Here is an 18,272-nt window from a genome sequence, read left to right as displayed (position 1 = left end):
ACAACAACAACAACAGCAACAACAACTAACTGAATAATTTGCAATCAGGTTTCTTAAATAACCACAATCAAACATTTGTGATTTTTCATTAGCTCTGCACCGGCGGCAGTCGCGGGGTGAAGGTAGGCCAGGACATATGTACATGGCCCCATTCTTTATCCAGAGAAGTCTGTAATGGGTGAAAAAAAAAAAACAATATTAACATTATTATTATCATAAGGCATACCAATCTGGAAAATGATTAAATTAAAGTTGAATAAAGTGATATATTCCTGCCACAAGCTAGCGTAAGTCCCAAACATATAGCTATTCTGACTTGGATAGACGATACCGGCGCACTTCTGCCAACGACGGGCAACATTATGCGATACTTTACATCTTCTAAGAAGCTCAACAACATAATAACTTTTGTTTACAAATGGACAACCTTTTTGTTGAGCACACAGCAAATGATACAAGATGCCTCACCTTCAATCAAGCCAAAAAGCAGTTGGGCAGACACACACAGTAATGGCGACGCAACACAAAATGGACGCCGGCTCCCGGATGCGGGGGGGGGGGACTCCTTCTGAAAGCAGCCACAGACTCCTAGGTTGTAACATGCGACGAGGATAGCTATGAGGCACATCCTCATAGCCATCCGAAGCCGCTTACCACGCAAGCTTACCAGCACGTTTACCAGCTGCAGGCGTTCGTGACAACAAGCGGGGTTGCACGCAAGGTTATCCGTTTAGTAGGTGCCAGCCGGGGCCTCGTCAGCTGAGCTAATAGCAAAATGACCTAATTGAGGGAAACGCCAAAAACTGGCCGAGAACAAGCCAACGGCGGGTAACACTGTGAGGCTGTGCGTAGTTCATTAACATTGCGCAAAATTAGGTTCCTGAACATGCTCTCGCTCGTAGGCATTTGTTCCACAAAGGGCATTGTTAACGTGCATGGCTCTGACTACTAATGTCCATATATGTTGTAACGAGGTGCAAGGGAGGCACTCGTAAAAAATGCCTAATTTCAAAATTAGCTAGTGAATTTTTTTTTACAGTGTACGCTCATCAGCCGAGCGCTGCAACTCTGCTGGCGGCACGTCTCAGCCGTGTGCAGCAGAGGGGAGCTGGGGATGCTGTGTGCTATGGGAGTTACAGAGGCTGTGCCTGACTCTGAGTCGTTAGAGTGGACTGTATGCAGCCTGTTCCGTGCGATTGTTTTATGTCCTGCCCCCCTGTCTCACGTGCTATTTCTGCCGTCCTTCGCATTCCGTCCCTATCCTTCCTGTCCATACCTCGTCCTTCCAGTGTCGTTCCCCCCTGTAAATACCGTCCTGTCATCGGCCCCACCCCATCCCTCCAAACCCTCCCCGATCCTGGGCGGCCGGCACGCTCGGCTGGTTCGCTGCGGTGGCGTGTGCTGCGTTCAGCTTTGGGCCGGGTCCGCCGGCGCGCCCAATACCCGCTGGCCTCGCCCGTCCGTAAGCCGCAACGTGCTGCAGCCCGCTCTCTGTGCACCGCCGAATGAAACGCCGTCTGCGGCTCCCTTCCTGAACGCTTGTAGCCGCCAGCCATTGCGAGCAGCGGGGCTAGTCTCAGTTTCGGCCGGAACAAGATATACTAACTTTGGCGCTCGCCCAGCTTGTCAGTGGCTCTACATACCCATTAAATCAAACGTGACAAAAGTTAAGTGTGTTTTGACAAATTGCAATGCAAATGCTTCTTGCGTTTGCTTTAAATAGCTCGCCCATAGAAAATGTGTTTGATTTAAAGCGTTTATCTGGTACTTACGAGAACGAATACGTTAAAAGATCTCGTCATAATTCATCGTAATTCACGCAGACATAATTAATGACTGCTTTGGAATGCAGGAAGCTGTAGGAGGCCGGCAATTGAGGCCCGCTCGCCGTCCTGCTATGGGAGTGATGCGCGACTGTGTCGTAAGCTAGCACATGTCTGCTGACGGCTGTCGAGTGGTGTGGTGAAATAAATTGACTGTCATCCTCTCGGTGCAGCTGCTCCGTGTCGAAAACACCTGCGTGCGTACATCTTGTCAGGTGTGTCGTCCTTGACCCGTGGGTCGACCGGAACAGGTGATTATCGAGGTCGGCCGCCTCATAATGTCGGTGTTGTTGGTTCGACTCGGGTGTTGCTGATAGGTCTGGGGGAGGGGTTGTACTTTGTGCTAGGAGACGCCGCCCGGACACTGCAGCGGTTGGTGCAGATGCAATGACAACAGCCGCCCGGCGCCAATGACTCACCATGATCTATCGATTACTGTGAACACGAACTGATGCACGGGGGAGACCACAGCCGCTGCCGGGATCAGTTCGGATCGACGCTGTGAGTCATGGCCAGCCATCTGAGACGCCGTAATTGGCTGAAATAATGGAGGCTGCAGACACCCTGATCCTTCCTGCAGACGACGGTCAGCTCGGAACATTTTCAACACGAAACAAACAACTTATTTTACTATCAGCAGACGCTGTATACCTCTAACAAAACTAACTGTAGCGGAATTAAATCAATATTTACCAGGGCCGTGCAGCGTGCCTTCATTAGCGCTGCAGCACGCTGACCTGACCTGACCTGACCGTTTCACAGGCACGCCTTCGTCGCCGGCGACGGAGCGGACCGTGCCGCAGAAGCTGGCGCCGCCGTTCGACCCGGAGTCGGCCGACCGACACCACCTGGACACGGGCACGTTCAGCCGCGTCTCGGCGCTCCTCTGGGACCCGCACCCGCGCTACAGCGTGCGCGCCTTCGGCCGACGGCTGGTGCTGCTGCTCGAGCCGGACGCGCTGCTGGCGGCGCCCGAGCTGCCCGTGCAGCGCGTCTACCGCAACTTCACCGAGGTGCGCGGCCTGGGCCGGCCGGCGGCGCACTGCCTCTACCGCGGCATGGTCGAGGACGACGCCGACTCGGTGGTCGCCGTGAGCCTGTGTCACGGAATGGTGAGTACTGAGTACTGAGCTGCTGCACCAGCCCTGCGCCCCTTGAGCGACGTCTGGGGTTCCCTCTGAACTGCTGCCCGTGCCCCGTGTAAGGCGCTGAGCACGCCCCCTCTGAGCCGCTCGGCACGCCCATTCTGAACTGCTCGGCACGCCCATTCTGAGCCGCTGGGCACGCCTCTCTGGGCTGTTTAGCCTGCCCGCTCTGAGCCATTACGCCCCTCTGACCCGCCAAGAGGGCGTGAGCGGGCGGTAGCCGGAGGCGTCGGCCGGCGTGTGGAGAGCATGTAGCGCCGCCGGTTTAGAGCTATCGTAAATCTGCCACGCCACTGCCTGCCGACTGGTGTCACAAAATCCGACGGATCTCTCGGACTACATATGTTCTGTCTGGCTTACTTGTATCAGGTGGTTCATCTTACGGGTAAAATTGAATTAAATTAGTTATGCTAATTATTTGTGGTACGCTGAGTGACCTTTGACTGTGTAACCTTTTAATCTATTTTGAGACATATTGCTCGTTAAGTGACTCTGTTAGCTACCATGGTCCGCGTTTGTTAATCCCAGCAGCCAGCTGCTTCGAGTTAGGTTATATAACCGCTCATGCATGGTCACTTTAGGGAGGAGGAGGGGGGTGGACTGAGGGCGCTACACGTGTTATTCACTGGCACCCACGTGCTTTGAACTGCGAGTGCCATACTATCTAACGTGCTACCAGCACGTCTATCGTCCAGTTGAGCCTGTTGGCTGAAACGAAAAGTAAGGACTGAGAGAAGTTGAATTGTGAATAGCCCCATATTTTTATAAATGCCTTGAAACCGCTGAACTGTGGCTGAACGGTCTCAACTGATGACGATATAGCTTCTGCTGAGTTTTTACGGATGCGTTTTAGGTATCTGATAGTTTACTGTTAGAGTTTGGTCATATCAGTTCTTTGAGTCGCGATGTCATATATATGACGTTATGTTTGGCTGCCGAAATCAGTCGAGATAGGCGTTTACCGTATCTGAGCGAAACTGCTCGCTATCCCGGATGTTTCCCCCAGTAAGTATATACCTACGTTATGCCTAATTATTGTTTATTTATGCTGAGGGCCTTGCTCTTGATTGAAAGTTATGTTGAATACAATTCTGTTTTTATTTATTTCCTGTAATTTAAAGTTATACGTTTCTGAAAGCCTTATAACATTGCTCAGATAGACGAAGGTCAAAGTTTTACTTTGACGGTAATTTTATATATTATACATTTTAAAATTGTGTTGAACTATCAAGAGTGCAGTCTCAGCCATGACGACCGAATGATGTGACCGTACGGGGTCGCCGCTTGACCAGTTCACTCTGATAGTAGCTTGGATCCGTTCGTGTCTCGCCGTCCGAAAGGAAAGCAGTTCAGTAACTAGGGCCGACGTAAACTGACCAGGTTGGTTTACTGGCGCGGCTGCCACGCCGCACCTCGCACCCAGGGACCGAGCCAATAAACACAGGAGCGCCAACGACCTACTGACCTCCGACCGACGACCGTTTAACCCGCGCCACGCTGTGGGGGAGGGGCGCAATCTGTCCCCTCTCCAGTATTTCGCCAATAGCATATAAATGCATGAAGCCACCGACGTCAAACTTAGTAGTTACCTTATCACACAACAATTTGACATATTCCCTGATTTTTTTTAGCGAACTCAGTCGATTAAAAAAAATGACTGCGTTATGTCATGCTATTTTCGCTTCAGAAACTGCACGAATTAAAACGCCTCTTGTTTTTTTTTTAGTTTTCATGGAATCAAGACAAAAACATGTATGTACGTGATACTGGTTGGTCTTTGAAATGGTTATCTCAGTTTTGGAGAGTTTTGGATTTTAATCCAGAATTTAAAAAAAAAACATTTTTTAGTCATCATGAATCAAAACTTTAGGTTTCTCGAAACAGATCAGGTGCCTATATCATATATGTTAGAGAAATACAGCCTGTGCACCTCCACTCCAAGTTTTAACCCTCGCACGACCAGGCCATTTCTCATAACACGAACGACCAGGAAGGGGGGGTTGTTACGACCCCCCCCCTGGCGTTTCGAAACGGAAGGTCGTAGAGCTTAGCGGAAAAAACCAACGGATTGCTCTCAACGAGATCTCGCGATTGGTGGTATATTTTTGGTCCTAGGTCAACATTTGACCTACTTATGACCGGTCAAAGGTCAAATTTTCCGAAAAAAAACAAACTTTTTCAACTTTGCGCAACGATTGCGGCAAAACGGTGAGAGATATTAACTTCAAACCTTCAACACTCAATTCTGCATCATATATGGTGTTTTTGGTGTATTTACCCCATAAAAGTAAGAGGCCTATTGCTGATGAGTGATATGGTGTCACATCACCCTCCGGTGTTTGTCCCGATTCGTCGGCTGTTGACCACTGCTCCGCTATAAATACTGTAGGTAACGACTCAGAAAAGATATGTGGATATCCACTGCAATGTGGATAGCATCAGCAGAAAACCTCGGGACTCGGTACACACTTCGTGAAAATCCGGCCGGAGGCTGTACCTCTTATGACGTCATAACTCCGTGACCTGACCTGACCCGGTCAATTTTCTTGCACCACACGATAGCCAATGCTTGCCCCAACATGCATGGGAAGTTTCATCATGATCCATCAAACAATGTGGGTATCACCGGCAGAAAACCTAGGGATTCGGCGCACACGTTTGGTAACTGTCGGCCGGAGGCTGTACCTCTTATGACGTCATAACTCCGTGACCTGACATGACCCGATCAATATTTTTCGGCAAAAGATGCGCAAAGGTTGCCCCAGAGGGTATTGAAAATTTCAGCCCGCTACGACAAGCCGTTTAGCGTGCACTTCGAAAAAACCTCAGGGGGGGGTTGATACAACCCCCCCCCCCTAGGCGTTCTAGGGTTAAAGAATTGGATGAAAAATGTAGCAGTTATTAAAATTTTAGTGATGTTACGACGCGCAAGATTAAAAAAGACATGCTGGAAGTTCCAGACCTCGCACGGGAACAAAAATAGCACGACTCGAATAGTCGTGAAAAGCTGCATCAGATAGATATGAAAAATCAAGTTAAAAAATGTGACCTTTCTTGCCATCACATTGACCTTAATTTGACCTGGAATTCATGCAAATATGGTCCGTTTCGCTAATTGGTTATTCCATTGAGTTCTATCAGTAAAATAACCTATGAAACACATGTCGCACATATCCTATTCTCGTCTTTGGTGACCGGACCTGACCTTGACCTTGACCTTTGCATAGCATTGTATACAATGCATCATGTCTTGGTAGCCTAAGAACGCGTTTTGGGGTGATCAAGCTCGGTCTATTCTTGGCCAATTGAGCTCCAAAGCCAGTAATTTAGAAACTTGCAGTTTTCACCCTTGACCTGACCGGGACCTGACCTGTGACCGTCTAAGGCAGAAATATACTCTCAAGCTCCGCCTTGGTGAGGGCTTTCAATTGTCATTTTCTCGTCTTTCTACTACCATCGGTTCGGAAGTTTATACATAGACAGGGTCGGGGGCAGAAACTGCCGCCCAGCGTTGCGCGTGCTAACAGTATCGACTAATGGCCTAATGACCGTTTACCGACCATTTATCATCGACCACCGGTCGTTTAACGACAAAAAAACGATCAGCCATCTTACGGTGACCAACAGACCCCACCGACCCGCAATGGTTTGATGGGCGACCACCAACAGCGGCCGTTTAGCGACCAGTCAATGCCCTATAACTTATTTACTCAGGCTGAACCAACGTCTCTCCGCTGTCCACCTACCACCATTGACCTTCCGAAATCCGAACTCTGTCCAAGCAATCCCAATGACTGGCCTTATACCACCCAATGAACGTCCATCCAACGCGTTCAATCAGCTTAGCTTCCAATCATCATCCAAATGATTTCCAGCCAACGCCCAGCGTCCGTCCTATCACCACACGACGGCTGATCCAACAGCCAAGCCCTCGCCCCGCCCGGGCGCCTGACAGCTCAATGCATGAAGAGGCGCCACTGCCAGCATTGGCATCCCTTCCGCATTCTCCAGCGATGGGTTCCAGCGGGGATGGATGGATGAATAGTGTTACTAGCCACTAGGGCTGGGAGCGCCAACTGATGGCTCCCGAGTACCTTCTGTCTGTTTTCTCCCGGGCTGGTTGGAAAGTGTCGGGCTGGGAGCTGCATGCAGCGAGTAGGACATTCTATGATTCTAGGGTTGGTGTTGGACGTTGGTAGGTGTCAGAGCAGGAGCACGGAATGTCTTTGAGTCCGAACCGAAACAGACTTAGGAGACCTATTAGATTCGTTACTGCTCTAACATGGATCTATCTGTATGCCCGGTATACAGAAGTCAATTGTCCTGAGTTGCTCCCGTGTGTCGTAATTATGTCAGTTGTGTAGATTTAAATACAAACTTTTAGGTATATATGACCAATGAGCCATACAAAACCTGCGTACACCTCGCCGATAAATGTATCTTAGACCATCGTCCGCCACCAGCGTGCCAAACCAGTGCTTCCGAACGGCATTTCTCGTTTACATTAACGTATAGGGTGGGTGGTGCCGCGACATGCGTTTGGATGAGAGTCGTGGAGAGAGAGAGAGAGAGAGAGAGAGAGAGAGAGAGAGAGAGAGAGAGAGAGAGAGAGAGAGGGAGAGAGAGAAAAAAAGAGGAAGTGCAGAAAGACCTCAGGGACTCAGTCAGCTCTCAAACACATCTGCAGCGCCGCTGCCGAAAACGTGCCGAGCTCGGCCTTGAGAGCTGCTTGTTTTTCCCAAAGGCACACAACCGGTGCCGGTTTGTTGGATGTGTCCCCGCTCTGAGGGCGGAAGAGTGCAGCGGCCTGAGGCCTGAGAGTGCACGAGCACAGTGGCCGAGTACAGTGACCAAGAACATGCACTGGTTGAGCTCATACAAGGGCCGAGTATACTGTCCATTTGTAGGGATGTAGGACGAAGGTATCAAAAGAAACCACATGAATAAACAGCAAAATATGTGACAAAACGATGTCATTTCTAGGGGGTCTGGATGTTTCCCCTATCGCAGAAGACGGCGCCGTTCCTCTGGTGCCAGGCGCCGATACGTCCCTCCGGGTCGCTCTCCGCTTGACCGCACCGAACCGGGAAGTGACCCATCGCCTCATAGCGGACGAAAATATACACAGCAGATACCACCAGATTCCGAGACGAGTGGTCCCACGAAAATTCTGCAATATGCCATCACAAGCAATGCAGAGTTGATTGACAAGTTCCTCGGCATGTCATGTGCCGATAAAACGGGTCCCGGCATCGGACGGCGTTCCTTGAAAAATAGCTGACCTGGGAGCTGAAGTCAATAACATGACATGAAAAGACGGTATTGGGCTATCGCCTTTTGAGACACCCGATACTAGGGCTTGGTGGGTGCCATATGAGGAATCTACACTTGCAGACCAGGGCAATGAATACGGACACGCTCCCCTGAGAATGTTTGCGAATCACATGTCCTGGCGGAAAGGGCCTGGCAGGCGGCAGCAACTATACGTATTACCGTAATCACCTCCTAGTTATAGACAGATAACGAAAATAGGCGAGGAGTTCGAACGGTTCAAAACGTTACCTTAATAATTCAAATAAACATCACTCATGTATTAGATTGAACTTGCCTGATAACGGGAGCTTTTCTTTTTGGATAAGTTTGATGCTACACTCCACGAAATTTGTGTAAAATTTTGAGAAACCCTGGTGACCTCGATGTGAACTTTCCGCGCCTACGTGCATTGCATCGCTCTGTGGTCAGACGCGATTTGCTCGGTCCCATTTCTGAAACACCGCGGGACGGCTGACAAGAGTCGGAAAAAGCGGCCGACGAGACGGTTCTCAGTTCGACGAAATGCGGCCGATCCTTCAGCGAGACAGCACAATGTGCTAGCAAAACACCGTTCAAGGGCCGCGACATTGGCGTAATTGTCTGCCTAGACTGGCGGCCCGAACAAAGGGCTACCATGCTAGTCGGGCAATCGGCGCCACTTCAGAAACGGTGCAAAGATGGAGGCGCCCATGGACCACCGAGCAGACCGGCTGGCAGGTCACCAGTGACTCGACTCTCTTTGTCGTTTGTCTACGGCTGAGTAAAAAAAAAATATAGATAAGTGGCACATGAATGTGTGTCATGTTTTACCAGCGCTATTTTACCAGTTGCTTCGGAAATGAGGTCGTGAGCAGTAAGAAATGCGTGGTTTTGTCCATGTGATGCTATACCGACATACTGTTGTGCCCACGCTCTTTGTGACCTGTATCCCTTGCGGCATATGTCCCTCGCAGCTGGTTCTCTGCAGTCTGCAGCCTGTGCAGTGTGTACCATGCGGTATATCTATCCTTCTGCAGCTTCCTCTCCCCTGGCTCCTGCAGCCCGTGCCGCGTGCAGTCTGTGCCCCTGGAGGGTGAAGAGTGCTAGTGTCATATTGTGCCGCCGCCGGTGCAGGCCGTGTCCTTGTGGAGAGCGTCTGGCCGGGCTCAATCAGCTGCTGATGAGTGGGGCGCCGTTTGCCGGTTAGCGGTGTCTCGGACGGTCGCTGCAGACAGCCGGCCGCCCTCTGTAGGAGCCGCCGCGCCGTCGACGGCGACGGGTCTCATGTGGGCCGCCGCGACAACGCTTTGTTTACGCAGACTTATGTTTACGGAAATATCACCGGGGGTATTTCCGGGCTGACTTCTGGTTAGCGTGAGCTCTGGGGACGCTGGTCGGCCGACAGTCCCATCCCGCGGCGGCGCTGCCCGGTATACACTCACAACCCGATTCGACGCCCGCTCGACAGACCCGGGGTGCCTTGGGAGCCTCGTGCCGCCACTCAAAACCAGCTGCCAGAACAAAGCACTGAACTGATGCCAAACACCAACACGAAACTTAGCCGGCCTGCATAGCGATGGTACGCCAAACAACGGCATCAGCAAAAAGAGAGTCCGAAATAGGGCCGGCCACTGGCAGCGTGGGCGATTGAGAGGGAAACTGGGTCTTCCCTGTTCCCCCGCCCCTCCGACCACCGAGCAGACAGAGAGCTTTGGCCCCGCCTGTCAGTCGGGTCGGCTCGATGTTCCACGAGTCGTGGCCGGTGTCCAACGCTGAACGGGACACCGTTCAGCGTTGGACACCGCTGACGTCTGAGACTACGAGCGTCCACTGATGAAACTATAGTTGGGAGGTTTGAGCCTTATCGACTCTGAGTAAATCCAGTGGAAGGTGGGAAGTCCAAAGTGGTTGAGGTAATGCTGTCAAAATTAATAAGATGACTATTTTGATTACCACAATAATTTTGCAACATTTGCAGTAATGTACTCGGAGGGGACTTTTTGGTGTTAGAGTCGTCGAATATGTTAACCCGAGTCTCTACTTCGACACCCAACTCCACTGTAGTGTATATAGGTACTTAGCCAGTAGCCTAGTCTCAACATCGTTGCATCCTACCTCCATCCCGGTCTCCCTTCCCTTCTGCGAAACCTGCGTCAGTGTCCGCTACTCAATCTCTTCAAAGTTGTTCTTTGTCCCATCCAGTCTGCAACGCAGCCGCAGGTCGCTACCGTCTTCCGCGAGGTGCCCCATGCTAGGGCCTCTCCTATACCGCTGACTTCCTGCAGACAGACGGCGAGAGACAAACTCGTCCTGGCGCCAGTGAAGTGATGAGTGTCGTCTTGTTAGGGCTAGCAAGATGCAATCGGTGATGATTTTTGCGTCACTTTTCCGATTGCCACCGTGTTCTTACACGGTACAAATGTAATCGCGTTATTGCTGTTGCAAGGGTAGCAGCGTCGAACGTCATGTTTTGTTGAACAAGCTAGGCGTTTTTAAGAAATGTGATCATGTATGTGATGACATACAAATGTGAACATGACGTTCCTTGTATCACGGCCCACTTGTCAGCCGTCTCGTTCATTGTAATGTGAATTGTTTACTGCCGGGCTGATTCGCACCTTTGTCATTCTGCGCGGTGGTTGAGCGGTGACGACACAACATAAATATGACAATTGCAGGAGATTTGGGACCAGTAAGTCCGAAAAAATAACTTATAAAACGTCGCGATCTTATGACAGAAAGTCATGACTTAAGTTACGACTACAATCCTACAGAGGCACAAACTTTGTTGAAGACCACGTTTCGCTTTGTCCGCCAAGACTGTTCGTGAATGGATTTTGCGACATTCGTGTTGACAATGCTGTCCTGGCGAACCGACTTGCCGCGTGTCGGCGGGTAGAACGTCTTGCCGAACTTGTTGACGACGTTCTGCGGGTAGGGCGAGCGCATGCCGTACACGTCCGCCTTGTACTCGGGGAACTTGCTGAGACAGCCGGCCTTGCAGCCGCCGTCCTTTTTGGCCGGTCCCGCCGGCCGGAAGGCCACCTTGGGGCTGGCCGGGATGCGGCGCATCTCGTACGTCCTTCCCACGCTGGTGGGCACGTACGGGTCCGGCCCGAAGTACGTGAGCGGGTAGTTGTTGAGGCGCAGCGGCCCGTTCAGCATGGCCTTGCGGTGCTGGGCGCGCGTCTGCTGCTCGAGACGGCGCTGCTCGGCGTACGGCTCGTTGGAGTGCTCCGGGTAGTGGTTCAGCGCCACGCCGGCGTACCCGTACCCGGTGCCCTTCTTGGACGGGTTGGTGAGCACGTTCGGCGGCTCGTGACTCAAAAGTCCGCGGCTGCGCTCCATCGGGTCCATGGCTGCCATGTGACCGATGAAGGTGCCATAGTAGGAGCCGACGCCGTTCGGGTCCTTGGCATGGTTGGGCGGCATCCAGCCGCGCGCGCCAACCTGCGTACCGCGCCCCTTTACGCGCCGGTCCATCAGTTTGTCGGTGGTGTAGGCACTGGCCCAGGACTCACCGGCAAAGCAGCGGTTGAACGTGCTGGCAAAGTAGCCGTCCTGGTTGGCTGCCCTTTCTTTGGAGCCACCAGGCAACATCTGCAGCCCTCGACTGGCCTGATCGTTGAAGGCCTTGTTGTAGTTTGTGATGCCCCATCCGCCAGTGTGGAGGTAGCCCATTTCCTTGAACAGGCCCACCCGATCCTGACAAGTTCGCTCCGCCATTTTTTTAAAGTTTGGCTAGTGCAGGAACAATGCTAGACACGGACTCAATTTAGATACCGTAGCTCAAAATTTCGAGTGGCAATGCTGAAAATGATCGATTGAGATTACTGCTAAATTTATGTTGGACAGATGACATATATATCGAGAATTCCTATTCATAACTGATGTTTTATTTTCTTCTGGTCCTTTTTATTTCACTCTTTGAAAGGGCGTGCAATGTTGTTAAAGTGATCTTTCAACAGCTAAGGTTGAATCGGTTGTAATATTTCTTTAGACGGCAGGCCGTCTTTGTGTCAGAAAATCGAATTTGGTTTACTGTTCCTCTTCTGCTGAGTGGCTGGGAGTAAGACGTTGACATTAAACATTACATTGAGGTGTGCTTAAAGTTGCATAATTTGACCCGCACTCGTGCGTCGCCAGCTAACCGACTGGCACTCACTGAAGTTCCAATATCCCAAGCAGTTTTATTTTATGTAATTAATTCTTCTTTTTTGTCCAGTGTTTATTTGCCCTGCCATTTGTTTAAACGGCTTTTAAACAAGTCAATGCACGGAACAATGAATGAATGAATGAATGAATGAATGAATGAATGAATGAATGAATGAATGAATGAATCTATTTATTTTTGATTGATTAATGCAAAGTTAACCGTTTAGTTACTTGGTAAACGCTTAACAATATTTGAAAACGCGATACGAATATGCTCGCGAAATCGCCAACCTTAGCTGTGCGATCGACGGCACCGTTTACCGCTCCGGTCGCAGCGGCACCTCGCCACATTTGTTTGCCGACTTCTGAAAAGCCGCACTCCGGCGCCGGCAAGGCCATGGCGTCGGTAAAATGAGCTGTTTGGCGCCGTTTCTGGGGCGTCATACGGGCTCAGATACAAATAGCAGCGCAGCACATCTGTTTTAGTTTTTCGACCGCAGTGTAGAGCTCGCGTATTATGGCAGAGTGGGTCGATTGTCACCATATTTGTGAAACGGAAGGAAGTGGAACATGCCAATAAAACATGGTACAAAACGTTGGATCGGGGGAACCAGCTGCATTGTTTTGCCTCGTTTGTCCAAGCGGGTGAATAGCTTTGTGTAACAGTGACCTCGACCGTGATTGGGTCCTTTGTCTTTGACGTGACTTTGGTGTGACTGCGACATGTGTTATGTCTGTGATATACATATATTGGGCCCCGTAGTTTGATGTTACGCGCCTTTAGTGTGACTGAGTCTCGTGCCTGTTTCAGACGGGTCACATCCGCACGTCAGAGAGCAACTATCTCATCTGGCCGTCCGACAAAGAGGCGGACGATCCGGACGAACACGTCATTCAAATGTTTCCCGGCTCCGAGTCGCACACAGGTCAGTCCAGCCAGTCCCGGAACCAGTTCTGCTTTACGACGAATAACAATTGTCCTCGCCTGAGAGCGTTGAACTTGGAAACTGGCTCTGTATCGGGCCGCCAGTCGGATACGTCAATGAGATGGCTGGTGTATTTTTTTGAGCAACGAACTGTCAATCTGATCATTATTTTCAGTCAAGTGATTTTCAATAGTGAGTTTGTGCAAGTTATCGAGGACGGTTTTTTCCACTCTCCGCTTAGGGCAAGCATAACCAACAACGGCAAATCGGACCATAAGTAATGAGTGACCTTACAGGGTCGTCCGGAATCGTGCCAATTTTCATAAACGACACGCGAAACGATTTTCAATGAGTGTCCGCTCACGAAGCAGGGGCTTCCATCTTTCACCAGTGCCACCTGCGGACTGTGAGACCAGGTGCATGTGTGACTGTCCGACGCTGGCACCGTCCGCCACCCCGCCCCGCCCCACGCCGCCGCCACGCAGTCTCCTCGGCTGCCTCTGCGTGTCACGCGGCCCCTGCGGCCCGCCTCGGCCGCGCACGCACTGCGTGGAAAGCTGGTCAAGGCCGACGTGGCCGGCGGCGACTGCCTCCACTCTCCAGTGAGATCTATCCATAAAACGAAACGGGCCGTGCGCTTCTGAGATGACAACTTCGCGTCGAGCCAAGGCTGATGGCTGCGCCTGCGGCTGGCAGCTGTCCCCTGTCGATGAGGTACTTTGCCCTCCCCCTCTGTCCAGCCTTATTCAGCCGTGCCCTGGCCGTCTTGAAGCTGAATGGGCTCGAAGGCCAGCGTCATCTTTCTTTGTCCGGGCCTAAAGGCGGCAGTTGTATTTGGACCGAATAGTAAACTGATAGTAAACTGACCATGGAAGCGAGTATTCAGTGGGCCCTGCTCTGGCTAATGAATGAAAATGACGTGGCCGTCACGGCTGAGCGGCTATATCAAAACATAAATGGCTCATTCAGCTCGCAACTAATTGTGCTCGTAGACTGAGACGACTGAGTGTTCGATGTATTTTGTGACTATGTATGTCATTCAGACAAGGCGCTTTGAGTTAAGCTTTTGCTTTTGCGCCTGTCTTATATTTTGTACAAATTTAGCCCGTATTTTTTGTTTGATAAACTTGGTTATGATGAGGATGATGATGATGATGATGATGATGATGATGATGATGATGATTTTCTCAGGTCAGAACCGAAAGTGATCACGTCTTGGACTTGGCGATAGGTAATGCTTCATAGAATCTTGCGAGATGCCGTTTTTTCTGTGAACATTGCGGTCGCGCATTCCAGCACGTATTGACGGTGTTCTGTAACTCTGTTTGTGGTGCAGCCGCCGCCTGACCCGACTCCTGAGGCGGGGAGCACCGCTCCCGCACCGCTCCCGTCGCTCACTGACACACTGCCCGCGGGTGTTGGGCCACGGCGACACCGTGCGTGGGCTAGCGGTACCTACATTGACATGAAGCCGGTGTGTTTCCTGTGTTGTGCTTTATTTGAGGGTCTTAGCGGGGCCGCTGTGACCTACAGGTACGCTCCTGCCCGTCTCTCACGCCCACACCAGCCGTGGGTCATCGGACAGCATAGTTCTGCTGATCGTGATGCTGTCTGGATACGGAGAAGTGCAGTCGGGCTCCCTCCATGGAGTGCATACAGGCTCGCCCCGCGTCTGGCACGACTGCCGGAGGCGGTGGTCGTTCGACCTCTGCTGCTGATATACCTCAGTTATTGGCTGTACGGGCGGAGAGAAAGGAGCCCGGCTCCCTGCACTACCCACGGGCGGTATCGGCGCCCCGGCTGACCAGCCGACGTTGCAACACATAAGGCCGGCAGCGCATACCGCCGAACTGAACTGCTGAAATACCGCTCCATCGCCTGACTGAACTGCTGACCAGCCACTCCACTACACCTAACTGAACCGCTAAGCCACCAACACACTGCACCTGACTGAAATGCTGTGCCACCGCTCAACTGAACTGCTGAACCACTGCCCGATCGACTGACTGAACTGCAAAACCACCCATACACTTCACAGAGTTCATCGAGCCGCCGGCTGTGACCTCTGTGACCTCCCTGTGACCTCTGTGACCGTTCTGCCTCCAGCGCCAACTGTTACATCTGTGACCTCTGTGACTTCCATGACCCGTCGGTAACCTCTGTGACCTCTAGTATGTGCCCAAGTGACGTCTGTGACCCGTCTATGACCTCTCTGTGACCGTTCTGCCTCCAGCGCCGACCGAGCCGCCTGTTGTAACATCTCTTACTTCTGTGTGACTTCTGTGTGACCTCTGTATGACCTCTGGCACCTCTGTGACCTCCGTGGACGTTGATCCTATAGCGCCGACCGAACCGCCGGCTGTGACCTGCGTGACCCGTATGACCCGACTGTGACCTATATGTGACCTCTGTGACCTATGTGACTCTTGTAACCCCTTTGACCTCTGACCCCTGTCACCTATTTGTAACCTCTGTGACCTGTGACTCTTGTGACCCTTGTAACCTCTGATCCCTGTGACCTATTTGTGACCTCTATGACCCGACTGTGACCTCTCTATAGCCGTTGCTCCCCCAGCACCGACCGCGCCACCAGATGTGACCTGTGTGACCCATGTGACCCAACTATGTGACCTATGTGACCCCTGTGACCTCTGGCCCCTGTGACCTATTTGTGACCTCTATGACCCGATTGTGACCTCTCTATAGCCGTTGTTCCCCCAGCACCGACCGCGCCACCAGATGTGACCTGTGTGACCCATGTGACCCAACTATGTGACCTATGTGACCCCTGTGACCTCTGGCCCCTGTGACCTATCTGTGACCTCTCTGACCTGACTGTGACCTCTATAACCGTCGTTCCCCAGCACCGACCGCGCCACCAGCTGTGATCTGTGTGACCCCTGTGACCTCTGTGACCTACCTGTGACCTATCTGTGACCTCTCTGACCTGACTTTGACCTCTATAACTGTCGTTTCCCCAGCGCCGACCGCGCCGCCGAAGGAGGAGGACTCTGACGAGCAGGGCCGTCGGCGCCGCTCCACCAGTCACGCCCACCACATGGAGGTGATGGTGGCTGCCGACGCGCGGATGGCCGACTACCACGGCGATCAGCTGGAGCAGTACATCCTCACGCTCATGTCCACAGTGAGTGAACGCGTCACTAATGTGCCTAGTGCAGGCTGATCAGATTCAGTTCTTCAAGCTACCCGTTTCTCCTATAATAGCCACCCATTTTATGCTGTGAGCAGAATAATCAGTACCTACGGGGTGGATTTTGCAAACCGAACCTCAGTTCATCGAGCATGCAGTTGGGCTCCACTTGGAATGTCATTTTTAAGTTGACGCTATAATGTGAGATGCCAATTTTAGATGTTGGTCTCCAATTTTTTTTTGTTTGTTAGCAGCTACGATAATTTGGATGTGTTTTTTTTGTCACTGGTAGGTACTATGACGCTTATTTTCAGTAGCCAGCTAAGCTACAACATTGCCGACGAATCGGTGCTTCCCACCAGTCAGCGGCAGCCGTTTAAAGGGACCCTTCCACCTTCAAAAAAGTTAATGAATTAGCATGAAAGTGATGTCGCTTGGTTCAGAAAGAGCGAATACGAATATTTACCAAATTTCATCGAAAAATATTCACCGGTTTTCAAGATATTAGACTTTTACTTTTGTTTACTTTTTGGGATCTCCGCTGTTCCTAGCGACTTTATTTGAAAGTGCGGCACTTGTTGCGCGCAAAGCGGCATATACCACTGCGTACTACCAAACGTTGTAGTAAAAGATTTAAAACCGTTAGATCTGCGCTGACGTCACAAATTCTAAGGGGGCATTCCAATGCATTAGCCCCTTAGAATCCGAAAACTGCATATTTGAAATTCCATATCTCCGAATTAAAGCATTTTTCGATGTTGTGAGTGCCCAAACCGGTATTTTCAGGCCATGGCCATCAATTTGGCTATCTCAATCTCAATCCAGAACTAATGTTAAGGTGGGATGGTCACTTTAATTGTGCTCACTGTCGCTGTATCAGCCGCGTGTATCAGCCGGCTCGCTTAGGTGTCCGCTGCCCAGCGTCGCTTTAGTACGCAGCGTCGTTGTATCGGCCTTCTCGCTTGGTCACAATAACGGCCCGATGGCTGCGCTCAATGTCACTATATCTGCAATCTAGTCTACCGTTCAGCCGCCCTAACAATTCTCTCTCAGGTGGCCGAAATCTACAAGGACCCGAGCATCGGCAACTCTGTGACAGTGTCGCTGGGGCGGATCATTCTGCTGGAGGACGACCTTCTGGAGGAGGAGGTGGAGGCGGAGGAGGACGGCAGCAAATCCAGCGGCAAGTCCGCGTCGGCGCTGCTCCACAAGTGGGTGCTAGACTTTGGATCCAGTCCGTCACGGACGACCACCAGACAAACATAAAAACCATAGTAAACCAAATAGTCCAACATTTGGGAACAAAGTTTGCATGTCATGTAAACGTGTACTCGTCGTTCACGTTTAGTAAAAGTCAGTGTGAAGCGATATGAAACTCGTGATACTCCGGGTGTCTGTCAGTGACCGGAAACTGTAATTTTGTCCTCAGTTTCTGTAAGTGGCAGCAGAAACATGCTGTTGAAGAGAAGTCGAGTTCGGGGTATTACGACACTGCCGTCCTCCTAACGAGGTGAGTTCTCACTCCTGACTCACTCCAATCGGATGAGTTCCGGCAGCTTGGTATGAAGACCATCCATAGCTCTCTGTTCAGCACGACTGCACTCACTTACTGTGTAGCTGGGCATCTGACCTGTGCTTGGTGTGGAGCGATGTAATCTGCCGCGTACAGTCTGCCAAACCGGATTTTGCGTGCTTTGATTACAGACGGGAACCTCTTCAGTCTTCATGTTATACGAAGAGCATCGGTCTGAAGGAATGGGCTCATGTCTTTGCATCTGAT

At 51.3% G+C, this 18,272-nt stretch overlaps 1 protein-coding gene across 5 annotated transcripts in view; it reads left to right on the top strand.

Moving 5' to 3' along the window:
* The first annotated feature begins 2,588 nt into the window (after positions 1–2,588).
* Positions 2,589–18,272, top strand: part of LOC122394367 (A disintegrin and metalloproteinase with thrombospondin motifs 9-like) — a 40,648-nt gene continuing 24,964 nt past the window's right edge. For all 5 annotated transcript variants that reach the window (XM_043391210.1, XM_043391205.1, XM_043391209.1 and 2 more), the window contains exons 1-5: positions 2,589–2,935; positions 13,227–13,341; positions 16,323–16,486; positions 17,546–17,703; positions 17,922–18,002. In XM_043391210.1, coding sequence (XP_043247145.1) covers positions 2,882–2,935; positions 13,227–13,341; positions 16,323–16,486; positions 17,546–17,703; positions 17,922–18,002 — 572 coding nt within the window. In that variant the 5' untranslated portion in view covers positions 2,589–2,881. The remainder of the gene's footprint in view (positions 2,936–13,226; positions 13,342–16,322; positions 16,487–17,545; positions 17,704–17,921; positions 18,003–18,272) is intronic.

Source organism: Amphibalanus amphitrite, unplaced genomic scaffold, assembly GCF_019059575.1.
Source record: "Amphibalanus amphitrite isolate SeventyFive unplaced genomic scaffold, NRLGWU_Aamphi_draft 000588F_arrow, whole genome shotgun sequence".
Lineage (NCBI taxonomy): Eukaryota > Metazoa > Arthropoda > Thecostraca > Balanomorpha > Balanidae > Amphibalanus > Amphibalanus amphitrite.
This window is presented reverse-complemented; position numbering and strand designations above follow the sequence as displayed.